Source organism: Bradysia coprophila, unplaced genomic scaffold, assembly GCF_014529535.1.
Source record: "Bradysia coprophila strain Holo2 unplaced genomic scaffold, BU_Bcop_v1 contig_24, whole genome shotgun sequence".
Classification (NCBI taxonomy): Eukaryota; Metazoa; Arthropoda; class Insecta; order Diptera; family Sciaridae; genus Bradysia; species Bradysia coprophila.
Genome location: NW_023503501.1, coordinates 6,761,630 through 6,781,909, shown reverse-complemented (window position 1 = coordinate 6,781,909; position 20,280 = coordinate 6,761,630). Strand labels below are relative to the sequence as shown.

The 20,280-nt window shown below is 34.5% G+C and overlaps 2 protein-coding genes across 2 annotated transcripts; both read left to right on the top strand.

Moving 5' to 3' along the window:
* Positions 1 to 7,297: 7,297 nt before the first annotated feature.
* Positions 7,298 to 8,220, top strand: LOC119077643. Its single transcript, XM_037184864.1, has 4 exons — positions 7,298 to 7,401; positions 7,455 to 7,610; positions 7,690 to 7,854; positions 7,910 to 8,220. The coding sequence occupies exons 1-4, from the start codon at positions 7,330 to 7,332 to the stop codon at positions 8,057 to 8,059; spliced, it is 543 nt and encodes a 180-aa protein (XP_037040759.1). The 5' UTR covers positions 7,298 to 7,329; the 3' UTR covers positions 8,060 to 8,220.
* Positions 8,221 to 16,363: 8,143 nt separating this feature from the next.
* Positions 16,364 to 18,000, top strand: LOC119077640. The gene is made up of 5 exons (XM_037184860.1): positions 16,364 to 16,607; positions 16,674 to 16,804; positions 16,865 to 17,015; positions 17,077 to 17,595; positions 17,662 to 18,000. The coding sequence occupies exons 1-5, from the start codon at positions 16,436 to 16,438 to the stop codon at positions 17,967 to 17,969; spliced, it is 1,281 nt and encodes a 426-aa protein (XP_037040755.1). The 5' UTR covers positions 16,364 to 16,435; the 3' UTR covers positions 17,970 to 18,000.
* The last annotated feature ends 2,280 nt before the right edge of the window (positions 18,001 to 20,280 follow it).

Sequence of the window (20,280 nt, the reverse complement as noted above, 5' to 3'; positions counted from 1 at the left end):
CTCCTGTTTTTAATTATTTATCTGCAATTTCAAATATTTTATCTTCGACTTTTAATTTTATACCTCCATTTCTGTTTTTTATATCTCCTTTTTTGATTTTTATATCTCCTTTTTTGATTTTTATATCTCCCGTTTATTACTATCCTTAATAAAATTAGATCAGAAGAAAACGCTGCTTTTTACAATGGAAATTTACTTTCATGATTCAACAATTTCTTCTACTGAAATCTAGTCGCTCGAATGTTGAACACAAAAACCTTACCAAATTTTAACTACATTCTCCATGGAGACATCCACCATTCAGTCTCCTCTGTACTATTAAATTGTGCAACAAATTCAAACGGCCAATAAGGTTAAAAAAAATCAAATTACAGACACATGAACCAATCTGCGAATTTCAATTTTTTTTCCCATTTTATTATTTTACCCGAAACCAATTCTGTTTTCATTGCAATGAAAACCACAACTTGTGTGCAACAATATAATGAAATGTTATTTGTGTGAAATTTGGAAAATATCCGGCACCGAAATGAATACCTGAGGGTGTTATTTCTATTAATTGATTTACGTTTACATTAAATGCACAGAGCCGCTAGCCAATATAAATATATATTATACGGAATGCCAATAGATTCCGAACACACTGAATAAATTTGATATTTCACCGTGTGTGCAGGAGCATATGTGAAAATCCGTACACCTCTATAGTGTATACGGAAGTAATTGAGAGACTTTCTTATCTGGGTTACATTCATTAAATTTTCTTAATGAAGTGCTAACACATCATGGATGTACGGCTAAGCTTAACTAGAATTTGCATTGAGATATTTTAATTGAATTACAGCATATCGCAAGAATTAATAAACTGTAGACTGTAGCAGAGCTTATTATTCGGAATTTGTTCAAGAATTTTTAATAATTTTTGGAATTTTCAGACTTTTTTTAAAAGAATTTTAGAAATTGTTAAAAATTTTACAGTTAGAGGTAGTTAAATTTCGGCATAAATTCACTTCAGCTGTTTTTCAGCTGATCCGCACAAATAATAAAAACAGTTTGACAGTTTTAATGCTGAAATTTTACAGCCTCCGACTAAGGAATTTTTAGAAATTTGTGAGAATTTGTAAAGTTTTTAAGAATAAAAATTTCCGAATAATAAGCCCTGCATTGTAGACTGTAAAGTCATGCAACTCGGTTTGTGTAGTGTACGTATATAATTACGTGAAAAGCACCTCTTCTCAATACGACACACGAGATATAATCCCCAAAATTTCCGAGCATATAATTTCGTCTTGCCCTTTAATTACACGAAGTATTACAAATTGAATATCTTCAGAAATTAATGCAATACAAATCAGACATATAAATACAAAATAATACAAAATCAACTTGGCCCCTTAAAACGAAAGTCTTTTCTTCTCGTGAAAATTTCCTAAAAAGAATATCATTTGAGAGACTGAAAACTTGAATATTATAGCAGATTGCTAACAACCCTCTATTGATGTGATGACTGAGTAAAAAAGAAGGTAGAAAAAAAGAAGATAATCGTAGTTATGACATAGCATAACGAGTAAATAAAGATTGGAAAAAATACACCCACCCTTCAATCAGTCCATAAAAAGAGACGTTTTTTATGATACATATTGAGAAGAGCTTTTCATCTTCTATACGCCGATTGGAGTATAATATCGGCTGAAAAAGTCATGCAATTGTGTCGAGTCTCTTTCGGTCGGTGGAATTGAATTGCGGAAATTTTAACGACCTGTATACGATGCCTTTGCCTGCCTTGTTATTTTATTTCTGTAATTAAGGAAGATTATGGAAGAAAAAAAAACATGAATGAATTGTGTATGTGTTCTTGATGTACTCGTAATTATTCTACGCTTCTCTTTCTAGGCGTAAAATGATTGTACTACGAAACCCGAGTTAAATCAATTCAAACCTCGAATCGCTTTTCCAACCCATCATCGTCACACTAAATAAACATTTTCTGATAATTCATTGTCAATTTCGCACACACAAGTTTAATTCACCCCCCGCAACAATGCGACGCAGAGGAAAAGCCCAACAATTTTCACAATAATTCAGTAGATCCGTTCAATTATACAAATAGCTTTTCCATGCATTTTCCACATGTACACCAACAACAACAACGATCCAGTCTGCACACAGTCAACTGTATCGTTTTAATAATATTATTTACATGCTGTCCAAAAGTCCAATGTCAAATGCAATCGACATAGGGTCATATTTTGTTAATTTATTGAACCGTAGATGACAAATTCATAATTCAAACCGCATATGGAAATTGGATATATTGAGTTGGGTTGTTGAGTAACATTTGCTATAATTTGTTTTTGGTATCGTTTATGCATGTGTCAACTGTACAACCGTATTTTTTAGGATGTAAAAAATCTGATATGTTGGTTATGACACGGTGGTGAGTTTATCGAATCAATTACTCGATTAAAACCAGGAAAATATAATTCAAACTTACCATAGTCAAGTTATCTTCCAAAGTCTCTCATCGGTTTCTCATACCATTCACGCTCTTTCTGAAAATACTAAACCGATTACCGATACCAGTTCAATAAATATGCTCTCACCAATACACCATTCAAAACCACTTTTTGCTGTCTCGCTTTTGAATGGCATTCACACATTGATAGCTCTACGCAGTTGGGTCAGCACACAATCCATGGTCATGCTAAGTTTAATGGATACCGCCCCATTTCTTATACTTTCGATTGATTTTGATGTCTGGAAGCAACAGTACGAGTATGTGCAGTGAATTGATTTTAAGATCGATGTTATTGGACTATGAGGCTATTGGACGTTAAACACACCTGATCAGTGGAGAGTGGACGGCGAGCATGTGTATTGAACAGCAGTTATAACTTTTAGAAATGATTTTTTTAAAGAGGAAAATCAGTGAATGGAAAGTCGGTTGATGGTCAATAGAAATTGTGAGTTAGTTGGATGTAACTCATTGTTGTTCCAATAATTTAATATGAAGAAGTTGTTTCAAGCTTGAAAAAGTTAACGTCCTACCTATTGTTTATCAAACCGGAAATACTTCACTATAAGAATTGTGGGCTGTGACTGTCACTCATTTTGTTTAAAGTTTGAAGTATCACCGGTTAATCTAGTACTTCATTAATTGTAACATTTTGATGTATTATGGTTCCACTAGCCACAGATCAACGCTCATTGTTTTTTTCGTTGTCGGTAAGAGATGAACAAGGCATCGAAACACTGAGTCGAGGCAATATAATCCAACCAATTACAAATATATTTTTTTACATTAATCAAGTCAATTCTCGCAGTAAATAATTACAGACAGACCTACAGCATTAGCAAAACCGATAGTAAATGTGTGCCAAAGCATGAATGTAACAGCACACAAAAATCAAATTACTGAGTCAATATAAACAATTTGTAACATTTTTAACGTCCAAAAACAATCGAAATGGCGCTAAATAAAAATCGTTTTATTTTAATGGCACACGAACGATACAGCACACAGAGCACGCCGTTTAACTATAAACTATAAAAAAGAGATAATAAGTTACTGAAAAATATAAGTACTGCCGTTCAATAAACAAACAATCGAACTCTCTGTGTGCTGGATATTCTTCGTTTTTTTCCTCTTGCCACCCATGTGGATCTATCTAATTCAAATATAAATCTTAAATGCGTCCAAACACTGAATTAATATCGAAATGTTAAATAAAAAAAAAATCGTACAGACAACAAGAACCGAACACAGTAGCTCTGTGAGATCATCTTCATATGTATATTAGACTGTCGAAATTAAAAACATATAAAATACTAAGACAATGTAAACAAATTAATTTTAAATTTGTGTATTGAAAAAAATATAATTTTTATGTTCAAAACTAAAGATAATCTTAGAGGAGAAGTGATTCAATTTTCGTATTATTTTAAGAAAAACAATTTTTTTTCCTCAAGCATCTTACACACGAACGAAAATGAAATAAATAAAATCTTTGATGCCATATCATTATGCATCCATATCCAAACGTTGTTATAATATCGAGTTAGGGAATATCTTTGGGTGCAACCGAAAAAATTATGTCGACGATAATAAAAGTACAAAATTGTTTGAAAATAGATAAATTCTCTTAGACACTACATTATAGCCTATATGTATTACCATGTTAAAGGGTTTTTATTGCCTATAAAATTTGGAAAAATTTCTCGTGTTCTTAAAAGGATATCAAACGGTGGCATCATTGTCATCGGTACGTTTAATCTTGTTTCGAATGTCATATTTTTTAACCGTTTTTATGCTCTACAAATGGTAACGATGAATCTTCAGGTATTGTTGTTTAATTCTAGATGAAGTGTTGTGATTTTAATTTTCATCAAACATTTTTGAAACTTTTTCTTTTGACACAAAATGCAGTAATGTCGTCTTTTAATCACCAAATCTGGTACTTCGTTTAACGTAATCGAATAGTTTAGGTCCAAAACTATTATTCACTTGACTGTAAGTCAAGGTCTTATGCCGGAAAATATACCCTAAGAATGTTTGTCCCAATATTTTGCTTGTAAACACGTTAACTTGAGTAATTATCAACCAGTTACTAATTTTATTTTTTTAATCGACGCAGAATTGAATTCTTGAGGTTAAGTTCGAAGATGGGCTATGTGGGATTAAGGATCTGGATAGTCAGGTGAAAGTCAGCTATAACGCATGATAGTTTTCTATAACGCTGATAGTCAGCTATCACGGGCCTCGTCACGGGCAAAATTAGAAGATTTCACGCCTTGACATAAAATATTTATTAAATTTTATGAAAAATCAATTTCTGAATCGTTACTCAAATGTATGGAATGACACTAAAAAAAACAATCAAACAGGAAACTTTAAAACTCCCACGATTGCGAAGTTTGCGGCCAGAGCGAAGCGAGGGCCGTAATTCGCACGAATCGTGCTATTTTATTCATGATTAAAGGTTTTGTGAATGTAGTAAGTACCGGGGGGTTTTCTTTTTGTACATACGTGTAAGGGAAGAACGTCTACCGTACTATTCTATATTGTACCAAAGTGAAAGAAAAGAGTCCTCTATTCGTTCCACATTCGCATCTTTTACTTCTGATTAGCGTTAACAATAAGACTATTATATGAAACTGAACAATAGATAACTTATTCGAGTGGGAAGTTTGCGGGCAGAGCGGAGCGAGGGCTGTAATTTACACGAGTACTTGTCTATTTATGATTCATTTTTGATTAAAAATCTGGCCAAAAATTTACAAGAAAGTTGAGAACAGAAAAAGAACTTTACCAAAGAATTTGTACTCAAGCGAAGGTTTTTATATCAGTTATTTGTGATAACGGAAAATAAAATGAAATTGATTAAAAATAATAATAAGAATAAAATTGTCAGTCAAGGGACCTGACCCGCCCAAAAAGTGGGGTCTAGTTTTAATTGGTTTTAACATACGTTTTTCTATATATAGCATTATAGGATTGGATTAGCCAGAGCTTATCGCTTATTTTTTTGTCGTCGTTGTTTGTAACAAATGCAAGGCCGTTTAAAAAAAATATTTTCGAGCTGTATACATCAATGTTTTTCTTAAAAAAGCCACCGAAACTTATATTAAAATTTATGCAACTTAGCATCATAATGTTCGAAAATTGTGAGCTATGTTGCATCGTTGTATGAATCTCAGTGCAAAGTACTTCATTATGCTCACGATCTCCTAAAGTATCCAACATTAGAAATCTCATACCCAATATTCAAAGAACATTTTCGCTGCCATTTCTTCGTTACATTTGAACAAGGTCAACTTATAAACCCTCAACCGTAAGCTCCATCCTTAATAATGTACCTGCAATTCGTTGCCGAAACAAAATACAAAGAATTAACCTGCTACAGACGGCTGTCATCTGTTATCGACAGCGAAAGCAATAATAAACGGCAGGCTCTGACTAACGAGGTCTTATATAGCAAAAAGTGTGTTCAAAAGAAATAAAGTAAAAGATTTCTGAAATCAATCTCTGAAAATCTTCGGTCAAATGAAGTAAGGTCCCTGACCGTGATGTGCGGATGCGAAAACCTGATCGTGATTTGCTTATGCAAATTTACATGTAAAATAATCACGGTTATGTTGGATCTTGATTTGCGGTATAATTTGTATGACGCTTTAGATACCTCCAAATATCGGTCTCTATTGAATTTGATATAAAATACCACAAATTAAACTTAGTTAAAGAAATTCTTTAAATATCGATTAATTTCTGATTAATTGCGAAGCCAAATGTTCAATCTTCATAATAAAGTTTACCATTACTCCTGGATGTCAAAGGATTTCAAGAAAACGACGTACAAAGTTAAAAATTGTCACAATTTCACAAATCACGGTCAGGGACCTTAATAGATCAGATAGTAAAACTGTTAATATGTTTGCCGTCTCTGACAGATTAATGGAATGGTACGACCACAGTCGATATCAGTATGTTAAGAAAGCGATTCGAATCTAAACGTCCCAATTAATCGAAAAAGTATCAAATTAATTGAGGGTTGAAATAGTTCGTTGGTCGCAACAGAAAGCACCTTGCCAATACTGTCGCAGTCAATTATACTAAAGCAATGACAAATTGCAATACCGAGTCATTAATGCAAGAATTATAAAAGTTATCAACCGAGCTCGAAGAATACATGAAAGTGTGCACTAATACACCAGACTGTTATACGGACGAGATGATTATATCTCTTGAATGAAGCAAAAGATCGAAGGGGAAGATTGTGGGTTCGTGTCTCAGCTGTGCAACCTTTTTTTATTTCAAATTACATGTCCACGTTCACAAGCACACTACATTACATACGATAACACTTACTCATATGTCAAATGGCCTATTCAACAGACTCTGTTGCTAAATCGTAACGTTAAAAATATCGAATGCGTAAGCCCTTTTGTTTGTATATCCACTCATATAGAGCTGAAACAAAATGTGTCACTGCGCCACCTACTTCAAAGTCGGCGACTGTAGTTGCAAGCTTTATTTATATAAGAAATCCATTCTTGCATAAATACAAATTAACTGAAATGTTCCGGATAAGAAATCAATATGACCTGACCATTATTATTCAACCTCAACGATTGCATGATCGTTTGCACAATAAAAACGACTGTTTGTGGCAATGATACAATTTACACGTTTCGGGTAATTTTTTTTTTCCGCAAAATAAGATTTTTTTGCTCGCTAACACGAACTCTTCATTAAAACACAATTTGCATAAATAATTTTCATAATTCAATGAATCAGTTCAATTCGGACCGTTCCATGAACGAACAAACAAAATGCATTTCTCCACACTGTTCGTTGTGCATTTAATTTTTCTGATAAAATATCAACAGACTCGAGCCGATAGAGTGAGGTTCATGGAACACTTAAATTCGTCACGTTTCATTCGAAATTATTGCAGAGACCATACGACGTTGAAATCCGATCGTTTGAGCCAAATACTATGGGAACAGGAATATTCGAACCGAAAACACTGAGAGTAAACAGAAAAGGGCGGAATGAGTACGTTCTGACCGGGGATTTTACATTGAATATGAATCTTGGCGAAGATTCCATGGTAAGAAATACTGGCAATTGAATCAACACAGTCGACAAACTGAGTATACCAAAATTCCGTTTTTCCGTTTTTATTGAAGTTGGTGTACGAAATCTTCAAGAAATTAGATGTGAACAACAAGTACATGAGTGTACTGAAAGGCGGGGGAAACATTTGCAAATTTTGTGCAACAAATACCAACTTCTATCCGAGATTTCAGACTTTTACCAATTTTCCGGATGCTAACACTTGTCCGTTTCCAAAGGTTAGTCAACATGTTGGTAACGTTTCCTTTTCCAGTTGAACGATTCGCCTTCTAGGGAAACTACACTATAAAGGATTACACATTTGATGACCAACTTCTACCAGCGAACGTTCCCACTGGCACTTATGTCGTGAAAACTACATTTTCGAAGGATAATCAAAATATTTTCGGGGTTTCGACGGAACTATTTGTTTCCAAAGGTTAATGACGGTAAATCTGGGCCTATCGAGCATATCAATCAACAATGAAGAAAAAAGCGCTTGTGGAGGGAATGGATTTTACTCACACTCTTTGTGTCTTGTATCCCAATTTTCAGTTAATAAAAGCATACAAAATTGACGGTACATTGACTAGTCTGTCACAAACAAAAATACCCACAAAACCTATTTGATATTCAGACCGTGCTCCAGGAATCGTTTACACATCTGATTGAAACAAAAATGTTGTTACATATGCAAAAACAATAAGAAAAAAAAATTGGATAAAAGGAACCGAAAACATTTACATCTCGACCATACGACACACCAATATAAATAATGTAAAATTGCTTGCGATGACTGATGTCGACGAAATTAATATGCAATCGATGTTCGTTCGATTTATATTTGGTTTGTTTGGCAAAGAGAAAAACCAAATTGACGTTCCGTGGCAAATGTATCGTTTTATTATTCCCACGGAATTCCATCATCGAACAGTGGTACCATATTAATCGATCGATGACAACGAGGTAAGTGTGTATGGTTTGATTGTGATTTACTGTGTCCGCACAATTTGATTTAGCACAAACGATTATGATGGCGTCAGCTTAAGTCATTCCGAATTCAGAATGACTAATTAAAGAAAACGCAAACGTTGAATGTTAATCTCTTTTCTATGCGCCAATACAATGGCAGTTAATCGTAATTTCTGTCGCATTTATTGATTATATATACGTACATGGTCCAATACCATTCAAAGGGTTTCTTTCTGTTCTTTCTATTCTATTCTACTCCATTAAAACGTAATAAAGTCACCTAATTGATCATAATTGATCACAGTAAATATTTCATTTCACAGCCAATCGATCAATTCGATACCAGACACAAGCAATGTCCTGACAGCCAGCCCATGTAACGTATCGATTCATCAAATGTAATATAACATGAAAGTACAAGAAAATAATACAAAGGAGGCAAGTGAATCAAAAAGGGATTTACGTAGAAATATACGCTACACAGCCAATGGTGAATTCGTCGACTTTTGTTCTGTTATTGCGAGATTTATGTTAAAGAATAAAAACAAAAAAATGATTGACTAGCAGAAGGGATAGCGCATCAGTTGTAGGTAGGTGGTATAGGTACAATCAATATTAATGTACTGGTACATCTTTAAGGGAAAGGATTCAATTTGTTGATCTTGATTGATAACAATGTATATTTGGTCCAATGGAAGAGTCATGGGTATGGATATGGATATAACTAAGTCATCTGATATCGACTCTGACGACAAAAATAACGTCTGGATAACGAATTTTAGAGTAAAATGTATGCCAGAACTAGCGAAGTAGCAGATTTTGTGGCAATCTGTCGATAATACTTAAATCAAAAGAATTAATAGATTCGATAATAGTATTGGATTCAACTTCATTACAGATTGATTTTAATCCATTTTATTTGTTTATACATGTATCTTAGAGTCGATAGTGATTTAATGAATAATTTTCTTTGTAATTCAATACCCTCTTCAGCAACCTAGGGTGGTAAAAATGCAACAAAGCCTTATAAGAAATTAGTCAACAGTGATTATACAAACAAAGGAATAAGGTTGTATTTTGACAGTTTCAAAACGAAGCATGTTTGCTAGAGATGGTGAAATTGCATTCAGTCACGTATGGCTGCACTGATAAAAAAGATTTTGGCGGTGTACTTCGGATATGTATGATATACTTCTGTTATGCATAGTATGCGTCGGGTATGTATGGCAGACCTGTCGTATGTAAGTTTACGTACGATATGTGTGTCATACATCTCACGCGTGTAGTCGACGTAGGACATGTGTAAAATTTTGGTATGTGTAACTTCATCGCAAAATTACCTCATACGCCCAACATGTTTGAGAAAAGCACACGTTTAGGATGTTTGTATACGCATGGTAAGTATGATGTCAAAAGATCGTACTTGTTGTGCGTTGACATTCGTACACTGTGCATTTTATATTAATAGCAACTATGTCAAGTCCTTTACGTACATGAGATGAATGTATCTGTATCAGGATTTTAGGATTCACTTAAAAACAGAAATATTAAATTCAGTCATTTAAATTTCAATACGTTTTATTCCCTGAGTTCCAATCTCATACTGTTGAAATATCGAAATATTACGCAAAAAGAAGAAGAAGGAATTACGATTACGATTCTCGATATTAGGTCATTGTCATATACCATAGTTCTAATTAGAATAAAAAAAAATATTTTCAAAGTTTCATATGTGTCTCATGTAAGTAAACGTATAGCATGTATAAGTACTTTGTGTGCAAACGTGCTCCACGTTTACCTACTTCTACCAACGCTTCACAATACAACTATCAATGTAGTATGTCTTAATTGCAACATTGGTTGAAGCGCCGCTTTGAGATCAAGAGATCCCCAGTTCAAACCCAGCACCAAACATGGAGAAAATTTTTATCTAAGAAAAAGTTACGATATAAATGAAAAATGAAATGAAAAATAAAAAAATTAAAATTAAAAAGAACGAAATTTGACGAAATAATGTACATCAAAATTTCATTTTATTTCGGATACCAGAGCAAACGTACTGGACGTTTACTGACGCAGTGCACATGTACTAAACGTTCCCGAAGTTCGATCCAAAAATAGCTGTCTGCCAGCCAATTTACACGTCCACTACGTACAGTACACGTCCACTACGTACAGTACACGTCCAGCGCGTTAAATTTTCTATCAGTGTGTTCATCTGTTATCGATAACAACGAAAAAAATAATGACAAGCTCTGGGTAATATAGATCAGTGTCAAATAGCGGTACTTCTCTCTAAAATAGTGTCAAATAAGTTGTCAATTTCACAAAGCTAACCTCAAACAATGACAGCTTCATATAATTTTTTTTAATATTGTGGTTAGCTTTGTGAAAATGACAGCTTATTTGACGTCTCAAACGACATTGACAATAATCTATAGTGTTTTTAGTAAAATGCATGTTACAAAATTGAAGTACAAGATTTGAAATCAACAGATTAAAAATACGTTGATCGATTGAAGTAGTAGACTCGATAATAATACTGATTATATGCTTGCCGTCTGTAACAGGCTAAAGCCTTGATGAGCAGTTGGGTCTTCTCCAATGTCAATTCCTTCTTGTTATCTTTCCTGTTTATTGCTGATGTCTTCAATTTATCGTATCTGCTCAACATCCCCGATTTCCAAATAGATATTTATTTGGAAATTAGATCACACGAAGAGTTCAAAGCACCATTAACGTCCAAAACTTCAAGTTTCGGTTCGTTTTTTTGTTTTGTTTATTTATTTGTGATTTGCGAGTCGTTTCTTTGTTGCAAAATGCTATGCAAAGACTGAAATGAATTCTCAACAACACTTTTCAAATGTGTTCATATATTTACATGAATGCCTTTGAAAATGTTTGAAATTCAAGCCTTAAAGCATTTCTCCTCAAAGCACATTTGTCTATTTAATATGCAGAATAACATTTTGTATACATGGCCCCAGCGCGCGTTTATTTCATTTTGACGTTTTTGAATTGTGTTTCATTTGTTGGTTTTTCCACAATTTTTTCTTTCTTTTTTTTGGTAAACGAAAATATTTTCTTCTGTACTTTTGGCTCCATTCAAATATTCCGAGGATATGGTGTGTGTGTGTTATGTGTGTTTGCTTGATAGGTATGGCAAGAAATCATGGAGTCCTTTATTTTTATCGTACGTAGCCCAGGAGCTGAGTGTGAGCATCGGATTTTGTTTTGCTTCGTAGTTTCGGTTTGGGAGACGACCGAAAATATGTATTTTAAACGAATACTCTGAGAGCCCGTGTGTGGATGATAATATTTATGTACAGAAAAGTGGTTATTACTTTGCAAAAAAAAGCTTCGTTTGGTGTGAATGAATTTACCTTTTTTGTTGCTTCAATTTTTTATACGAAGTATCAGCTCAGCAAATGGAATTTTCAAACAGTTCGAGGTGGTTTTCCTAAAGGGTTACAATTTAATCGTAAATTTTTTCATACGAAGAAATTATTTCAATCAGTCAAAAACACTCGAAGAGTAAAAGTGACGCAAGTCCCTGGGCATACTTCCAAAACAACTGATATCGCTGTAGGTGACGCATTCTGCGCTTGTACGCAAAAATTGTCAAAATAAAAATTAGGCCAAAAAATTTCTAGAAGATAAAATTTTACCAAAAAAAATTTGAACTTTTAAAGCTAGGAGTCATTTGGATTTGAATTGTAGAACTTCAATATTTGCTGTATATGTGGTTCCGCAATCTACGACAAAACATTTGTTTTTAAATTTTTCCTAGTAATAGGACTTACGTCACGGGCGCTATGCTAACGCGCGCCCATGATACTGCAATGTTGTTTAAATGCTTCCTACAAAAACTGTATTTCGCTTAAATCGAAAATAATAGATCATTTTATTTTGACTTGATTTTACATTTTAGTCGCTGTATTTATTTAAATCTGGAGATAAATGTCAGTAACAGTGAAATCACCACATGTTTTTCCAATGTTCTTCATGTAAAAATACAGCGAAAGTTTTATTCGTTTAGAATAAAAAATTGGACCATGATCATGACCATCGACTTAAAGTTGTGTTTTCAGTAAATTTCCTAGTTTAATAATTACACGGAAACATGCTCCTGTTGGAATCATAGATTACGAGTTATTTTTGTTTAATGGAAATTCATAGTCGTCGAATCAAGTAGTCCAAACGATGTTAGTAAAAATTAATTTCCACTTCAAATAAACCGTTCAAACGAAACAGTCCATATTTTCAATTATCCCGATAAGATCTTTATTCCGAGATACGCTGTTCCTCCAATAGGTTATGGGCCTTCCACACTACTCGTGAATATTAAATATCGGATTCAGAAAAGCTATATTTGCTGCAGGTATTGGTGAAGGCTTTTTAAATTGTCCGAACGAAAAAGGCGAAATTCTACAAATCTTGATGAGAAATGTACTGTATGTTCCAGGGCTAGATGCAAATTTGCTGTCAGTACGAAAGTTGACGGAACTCGGTTTCAAGGTCAATTTCGACGGCAACGAATGTTATATCCGTGAGGACGGTACAATTATTGCTGTGGGATCAGTCGATCAGAACAATCTTTATCGATTACATATCAAAGAAAAATTGTGGAAGAACAAACGCGGGAATTGTGGAACAATTCAGACACAGACACAGATTAAGCACAGCAATGCTAATGGAATGAAGAAGAAAGCGGTGATTAAAAAGTCAAGCGAATTGAAAGAAAATCATAAATTACAGACGTGCTCGGTAAATATGAAGTATAAGAACCGAAACAGTAAAGAGATTGCAAACGGTCGTCAAGCTAAAATATCAGAACAACAAGCAACGAAAATTCAATTGGGAAATCACAATATCAAACTTCATGATTTCCAATACTTGAAACGGCCGATGAAAATAAATTGAAAGGGAAGACAAATGTAACCAATTACAGTAATACTGGCCGAGCAAAATCTAACAATGGTCGTCCATTCACAAGATCTTTGGAATCACTAAAGTAACGTAAATTTACTCATCTTATTGGACTTGATGATTTTAGAGTGTCGTAATCTTTGAGGAGGGATGTTGGAATCATAGATTACGAGTTATTTTTGTTTAATGGAAATTCATAGTAGTCGATTCAAGTAGTCCAAACGATGTTAGTAAAAATTAATTTTCACTTCAAATAAACCGTTCAAACGAAACAGTCCATATTTTCAATTATCCCGATAAGATCTTTATTCCGAGATACGCTGTTCCTCCAATAGCTCCCAGTTCTATAACTTATAGATTTTGAGGAATTCTGAGTTTTTTTTTTAGATTTTCTCCTGTAATTATTGAGTTAATGAAGTGGTAGGATGTCAGATCCTAAAATTATGCCACTGTACAAGGTCATCGCTCTCCCAGCCCTACAACTTAAGCATTTTGAGGATTTTTGAATAAATAAACCATTTTTGTGATTTGAAATGAACGTTTTCGTTACATATTGAAATTGCTATGAATGGTTTTCACGTTTTAATAATGATAAGCGAAGTAGGACATGTTAATTAACATACAATGCTTCTTTCGCTTCATTTTTTTCATTTCGATTACAATTTTAGTAGGTTAATTCGAACATGTTCCTATTTTTTTTTTCGACTATTATTGAATTTGACTGAATGATTAGCAATCATTGCAATTATAATTCGGCGTACATTATAGTTATTTGTGTATCTGTTTTGCGCGACGTATGCTGGTTCTGCTAGGTCTACAGCAAACAAAAATATGGTTTAACTACATCATCCTAAACAGCCTCGATGAAGCGGGTTCTGTCGTAAAATTTGGATTTTTTTAGCGCAACATTTTTGAATGTGAATTTTTAAGAATTCGATTTTATTTGATTGAACACAAGAAATAATCAAAATTGTCCTAATTAATGCTCGCAACAGTTCAAACCTGGCCTGAAAGGAGAAAGTCTAATTTAAATCAGGTTGAGGTTTCTAATTGATTGATCACAGGAACTGAATCAGAAAATCTCATCACATAAACTGACTCAGAAAAAATCTCAGGTCTAGAATCTAGACCGTTTAGATTACAGGAAATGAATCAGGTCGTTAGAGTGCTATCCTACCAATTATTAATAATAAAATCATAATTTTGAATTCTTTTTCACACAAAAAAAAACGAAAAATCATCACATCAAAACAAGAAATCTAATTTAGAATTTTCTCAACTGTCACTTTTTCGTTGTACCACTTTGTCGCAATATGACGCAACGACAAAACGACTCTGCCACTGTTACCCGCTTCATCGAGGCTGTTTACATCATCCAAAACTGATAGAGTCATCCCACTTTAGTGTTCCAAGTATAAAACAACTGAACAAATGTTTTAACAAAATTGGAAAATTTTAGCAAAAAAAAAAAATTACAAAATTATATTTGCGCAATTCGGGTGTAATGCGTCAATGCCAGCCAATGCACTTTTTAGCCCCGTAGGAAGTACTGGGGGCTTATAATAACACCATGCCGTTTGTAACATGTAGAATTCGAATTAGACGGTAAGGTCAAAGCATTTGTCTATGATTATAGATGACGAATCCACAATAAAAAAAAATGTCTGTCAGTCTGTCTGTCTATGTACACGATAACTTGAGTAAAGCTCAACCGATTTCAAAAAATCTTTTTTTCCCTGATAGGTAATGACAATGGCAAGACCCCATATGAAAATGGGCATATTTGGGTCGACCACTCCTGAGCTGGGGCCCAATAAGGGTTTTTCGAAGATGTCCACAGCATTTTAAACGCTACACTTGTAAATGATACGTCAAACGAAGGGTATTTACAATACCGATCGACCAAAAAAAAAGTTTATGGAAATTGGATGACCGACTCGTGAGTTAGAGCCCTTGATGTGAACTAGGTACAGTGCGCGAAGCAGTTTTTGCTTGCAGGTCGGCCAAATTTTAACGGATCTCGACTATTTTTGATTTATTAAATAGGTATTGAACGTACCAACCAGGGAAAAAAAGTTTATGAAATTTGGTTGAGCGTGAGCTAGGTCCCTTGGAGTGAGCTCATATCCGGCTGTACAGTGAACGTGGTGTATTTTGTCAATATCTCGAGTAAATTTTGACCGAATTTCATGATTTTTTTTTTTGTTTGAAAGGTATTAACGAATGTAAATTGTCAGAACTACTTCCGGTCTCCTAAAAAAAACGCCCATATTGGATTTTGGTAAAAGTGATGTATCTTGGGGAAAATGGTACAGAGAAAGTTTCTGTTAACAGAAAGTAATTATGTGTGTGGGGTGTTTTAGGCATTCCATATATCACGCATATGGACATGGTGATAGAAAAAGTTTCAAATTTGGGTTCCTTAAATTACTTCGTAAATTTTTGTTTTATTTGAGAGGTACTTCGTACGGGCTTTCGTAATTGTGCTATGTGCAATTTTTAAGATGAATATGAATACTTTCATTAAAATTGCACGTGCTGGACACATACGGGTTATAGCTGTATTAGGGTTGCGGACGTATTAGGGCTTCGGAAAAATTAGGATCACGGACAAATTAGGGCTTCGGATGCATAAGGGTCACGTACGTAATAGGTTTACGGGTCGTACGGGGCTCAGTCGCAGCAAACGCTCCGACTGTTCTGACGGCTTGTTTCAGTAAGTTTGATTATCAGCCAATAAATAAAATTTTATTTGATATTTACATTTGTGCAACATTTGTAATTCTCACTATTCAATTTGACTATAAATTGAAGCGTATTTAGCATTATTGATGCATTCTTACTGAGTCGAGCCTAAGAAGTGTATACCAATTAAATATTTAAACGACATCCGTTTGAATAAAGAAAAAGTTTGTAGTTATGAAGTGGTACATCGTTTCTTGGGTTTTGCTTTTTGCACAAATCCTAACGCAATTGTCAACAGTGGAAAGTGCCAGACAACGACATCGTCACCGTCACCGAGTCTACAAGCAACGGTTTGATTTGAACGATGTGGGCTTTGACTTGAATTATCGAAACAACATTTTACTCGGTAAACATTGAAATATTACAATTTGATTGTTGAATTGTACATAATCCTCTTAACCTCTTAACGTAGAGTTTGAGAAAGATCTGAACACTCTTACGGACGGACTTACAATTAAGAAAGATGTTTTAGAAACGACTACAAACAATGTTACTTTTCCAAAAGTTCAGGATTTCGCTTCAGTTTTAAAAACACAGCAACATGTAAGGTCATGTGTGTGAAATACTGATGCTGACTAATCCTGAATATTATTTTATTTCAAGCTATTAACTGAAATCCCAAACAACAGTAATGAATACAAAAATTTGGAAATCAAAGTGGTGGACTCCATATCACGAACGCTAAACTTTTACTATTCTCAGTTGGATGATATTAAAGAAGGAGATTCCTCACTTTCACTGGAAATTCTAAAAGGTTGCCCAAATAAAATAATATATTCAAACGGCGAACCGATACTTATTCTATCAATTTTTAGATATTGACGCTAAGCATGGAAAATTTTTCCAGCAAAACTTTCCGTTGAAGCAAATGATTCAAAGTGCTAGCAATTCTGGACAAGAATTGGACAAGTTGATGGTACGCCAATGGAAAATTCGAACAGCCAAAGCGAACACGAATTATTGGAAACCTGCGTTGGTTTTGCAAAACTATCTGAATCAAATTGACGATGCGACTCTGGACAATATTGGTAACGAGAAAGAAGGACTGTGGGGAAAAGTGAATAGTGAATGTCAGGATGCTATTGTAAGCAGATGTGAAATTCCGTACATCTGTGAACGAACACTGCTGGATCGTACGCCGAGATCACAGTATCTTCTTACGCATCAGATATTTCAACGACTATTGATTGACAATGCAAATTGCCCGAATTTACAACCATTTATTTCTGACGATGATATCTACGCAAAACTGTGTACCAAAGCATATTTGGAAGCCCAATATTTGGATTTACTGGACGTGCCTATAAATCAACGTGATTTGTTTGCGGAGTTGGGTAACTTCAACGTTCCAGTTAATACGATTAACTAAGCAGATAAAATTGTGATTTTTTTGCTTTTAGTTGGCCTTTGTGGCTACTTAGGATACACAAACTTTTTACGAGTGGATTGGCTCCATCGAATTCTATCGTGGCAGAGTGAATCTGATTCGGGTTGCTACATTGTAGATCCGGATACACCTGTCGGATTGATCAGCACTGACATGCCATTCAAACGAACAGCTACGAAGAAAGAATTGCAAAATGGTATTGTGGATACAAACGAAGAATGTTTACCACATTTGACTGCAGTTGCTTTGACGGCCATTACAACGTTTTGGGACTACTTACAAAGTAATCAAGTACGATATGGCGACCATTTGGAATTGTAAAAAAAATAAAAATTTTTGGATCGGATTGGGATTGATTGACAAATAATTATTTTATAATTTAATCGTTGCAAGAAAAAAAATTTTTTGTCCTAAAAAGTCAATTTGCTAAGTTTTCATTTGAATTCATACTGTACAATCAGAAACCGAGAACGATTCGAATTTTGTGGCCCATGATACGAAAATTTCCTTTTTATTGTTTTGAAAACGTTAGTTGCAAATCCGGGTCTGTCGAAAGTAGAGTTGAAAAAATTAATCTAAAAAAACCATCAGAATTCCTCCATAATCCATAAGTTCTAGAACTGGGAGCATGTTTCCGTGTAATTATTAAACTACGGCTCGAGTTGCTGAAATTTACAGACAACACAACTTTAAGTCGATGGTCATGACCATGGTTAATTATTTATTCTAAACGAATAAAACTTTCAATGTATTTTTACATGAAGAACATTGGAAACACATGTGGTGACTTCGCTGTTACTGACATATCTCCAGAACGAGGTCATCGATTTAAATAAATAAAGCGACTAAAATGTAGCTCGTTTAATTCTCTATAAAACTTCAGAAAAAAGTTTTTGACAATTCGATCGGTTTCAACCATTTTCCTTTGAGAAAATACTACATTTTTTTACGAGTGCTTACGACGTGTACCGAAAAATTCAGCTTTCCCCACAACCTACAAACGATGATTTGGCCCAAAATCCGCGGAAACGCGAAAACGTCGAAATTTCGCGAACACAATTTTTCCCAAAAAGTGTTTTCTCGACGTTTCAGAATGTCCTCTATCCGAATCTGCAATAAACATTTTTGACCCAAAAACCGCGGAAACGCGAAAACCGCGAAATTTCGCGAACACACTTTTTCTCAAAAAGTGTTTTCTCGACGTTTCAGAATGTTCTCTATACGAATCTGCAATAAAAAAATCTGACCCAAAATCCGCGGAAACGCAAAAACCGCGAAATTTCGCGAACACACTTTTTCCCAAAAAGTGTTTTCTCGACGTTTCAGAATGTTTTCTATCCGAACCTGCAATAAAAATATTTGACCCAAAATCCGCGGAAACGCGAAAACCGCGAAATTTAGCGAACACACTTTTTCCCAAAAAGTGTCTTCTCGACGTTTCAGAATGTCCTCTATTCGAATCTGCAATAAATAAAATTGACTCAAAAACCGCGGAAACGCGAAAATCGCGAAAAATTTACCCAACTTACATTTGCGAAAGGGATCTCCAAAACTTTCTCTACAACACACACACTTAAAGGTGTTCTTATATGGGAACTTCGAGGAGCCCTAGCTCCCAAACGAGGCCCGTTCCCCCCAATTTTTTTTTCTGGAATGTTTCAAGAAATTTTAAAGAAGACTTTAGAAGATAGGAAACACGGACAGACGGACGGAACCACAAAGAAACGTAGGATTTTTTCATTTCGTTTAAAGTACTGAAATTGACCAAAATGTATGGAAATGGGGCTTCTTGGAAGATTTATTGCGTGGCCAAATTTTAAGCTACAAGAACGTGTGATAGCTCGTTGAACTCGTACGGCTGCCTAGCTTTTTTTAACACATTCAAAATATTTGCGGCTTGTCAACTTTCGGCACCCTGGACTTTACTTAAATAGTCGTTGATTACCTCCAAATAAATTTCTAAGAATCTAGAATTCAGTTTTGGATTTTTAGAAATTTATTTGGAGGCATTCCTCGACTATTTAAGTAAAGTCCAGGGCGCCGAAAGTTGGCAAGCCGCAATTAATTTCAATGTGTTAAAGCTCATTTGGAGTCATTTGGATTTGAATTGTAGAACTTCAATATTTGCTGTATATATGGTTACGCAGTCTACGACAAAAATTTGTTTTTGAAATTTTTTATAGTAATAGGACTTGCGTCACGGGCGCTATGCTAACGCGCGCCCATGATAAAAAGACTGGGTGAATGAGACGAGAACGTACGTCGTTTGTTGATTGAATGGTCGTAGAAATATTTGTAGATCGCAAGATGTATGTTAAAACTAATGAAGTAATAGAGTTTGTGTAAATAATCTAATACAAATTCTAAGTTATCAGAAGAAATAGATTATGAATGTCAGACGAAGTCTCACTGAGCCACCTGGGCAACGCATATTGAGTCATATGTCGAAATTAATTCAAAATTGGTGTCGAAATGCAAGTATTGGTGTGAAATGACGAATGAAATTTAAAAGTAAAAATTTTATTGAATGGTCTGTTGTGCCAGAAAACTGAACTTTTCGAATTTTCAACTTGTCTGGCACGATAAAAGGTTTTTTTGAAATTTCGTTTGTTTTTTAGCACTAATACCTTCA

Excerpts from the sequence above, each read along its gene's own strand:
- LOC119077643 (XM_037184864.1), top strand. The coding sequence starts at position 7,330 with ATGCATTTCTCCACACTGTTCGTTGTGCATTTAATTTTTCTGATAAAA. Across the intron at positions 7,611-7,689 it reads ATCTTGGCGAAGATTCCATG|TTGGTGTACGAAATCTTCAA; the intron begins GTAAGAAATACT and ends TTTTTATTGAAG. Across the intron at positions 7,855-7,909 it reads ACACTTGTCCGTTTCCAAAG|GGAAACTACACTATAAAGGA; the intron begins GTTAGTCAACAT and ends TTCGCCTTCTAG.
- LOC119077640 (XM_037184860.1), top strand. The coding sequence starts at position 16,436 with ATGAAGTGGTACATCGTTTCTTGGGTTTTGCTTTTTGCACAAATCCTA. Across the intron at positions 16,608-16,673 it reads TCGAAACAACATTTTACTCG|AGTTTGAGAAAGATCTGAAC; the intron begins GTAAACATTGAA and ends CTCTTAACGTAG. Across the intron at positions 16,805-16,864 it reads TTTTAAAAACACAGCAACAT|CTATTAACTGAAATCCCAAA; the intron begins GTAAGGTCATGT and ends TTTTATTTCAAG.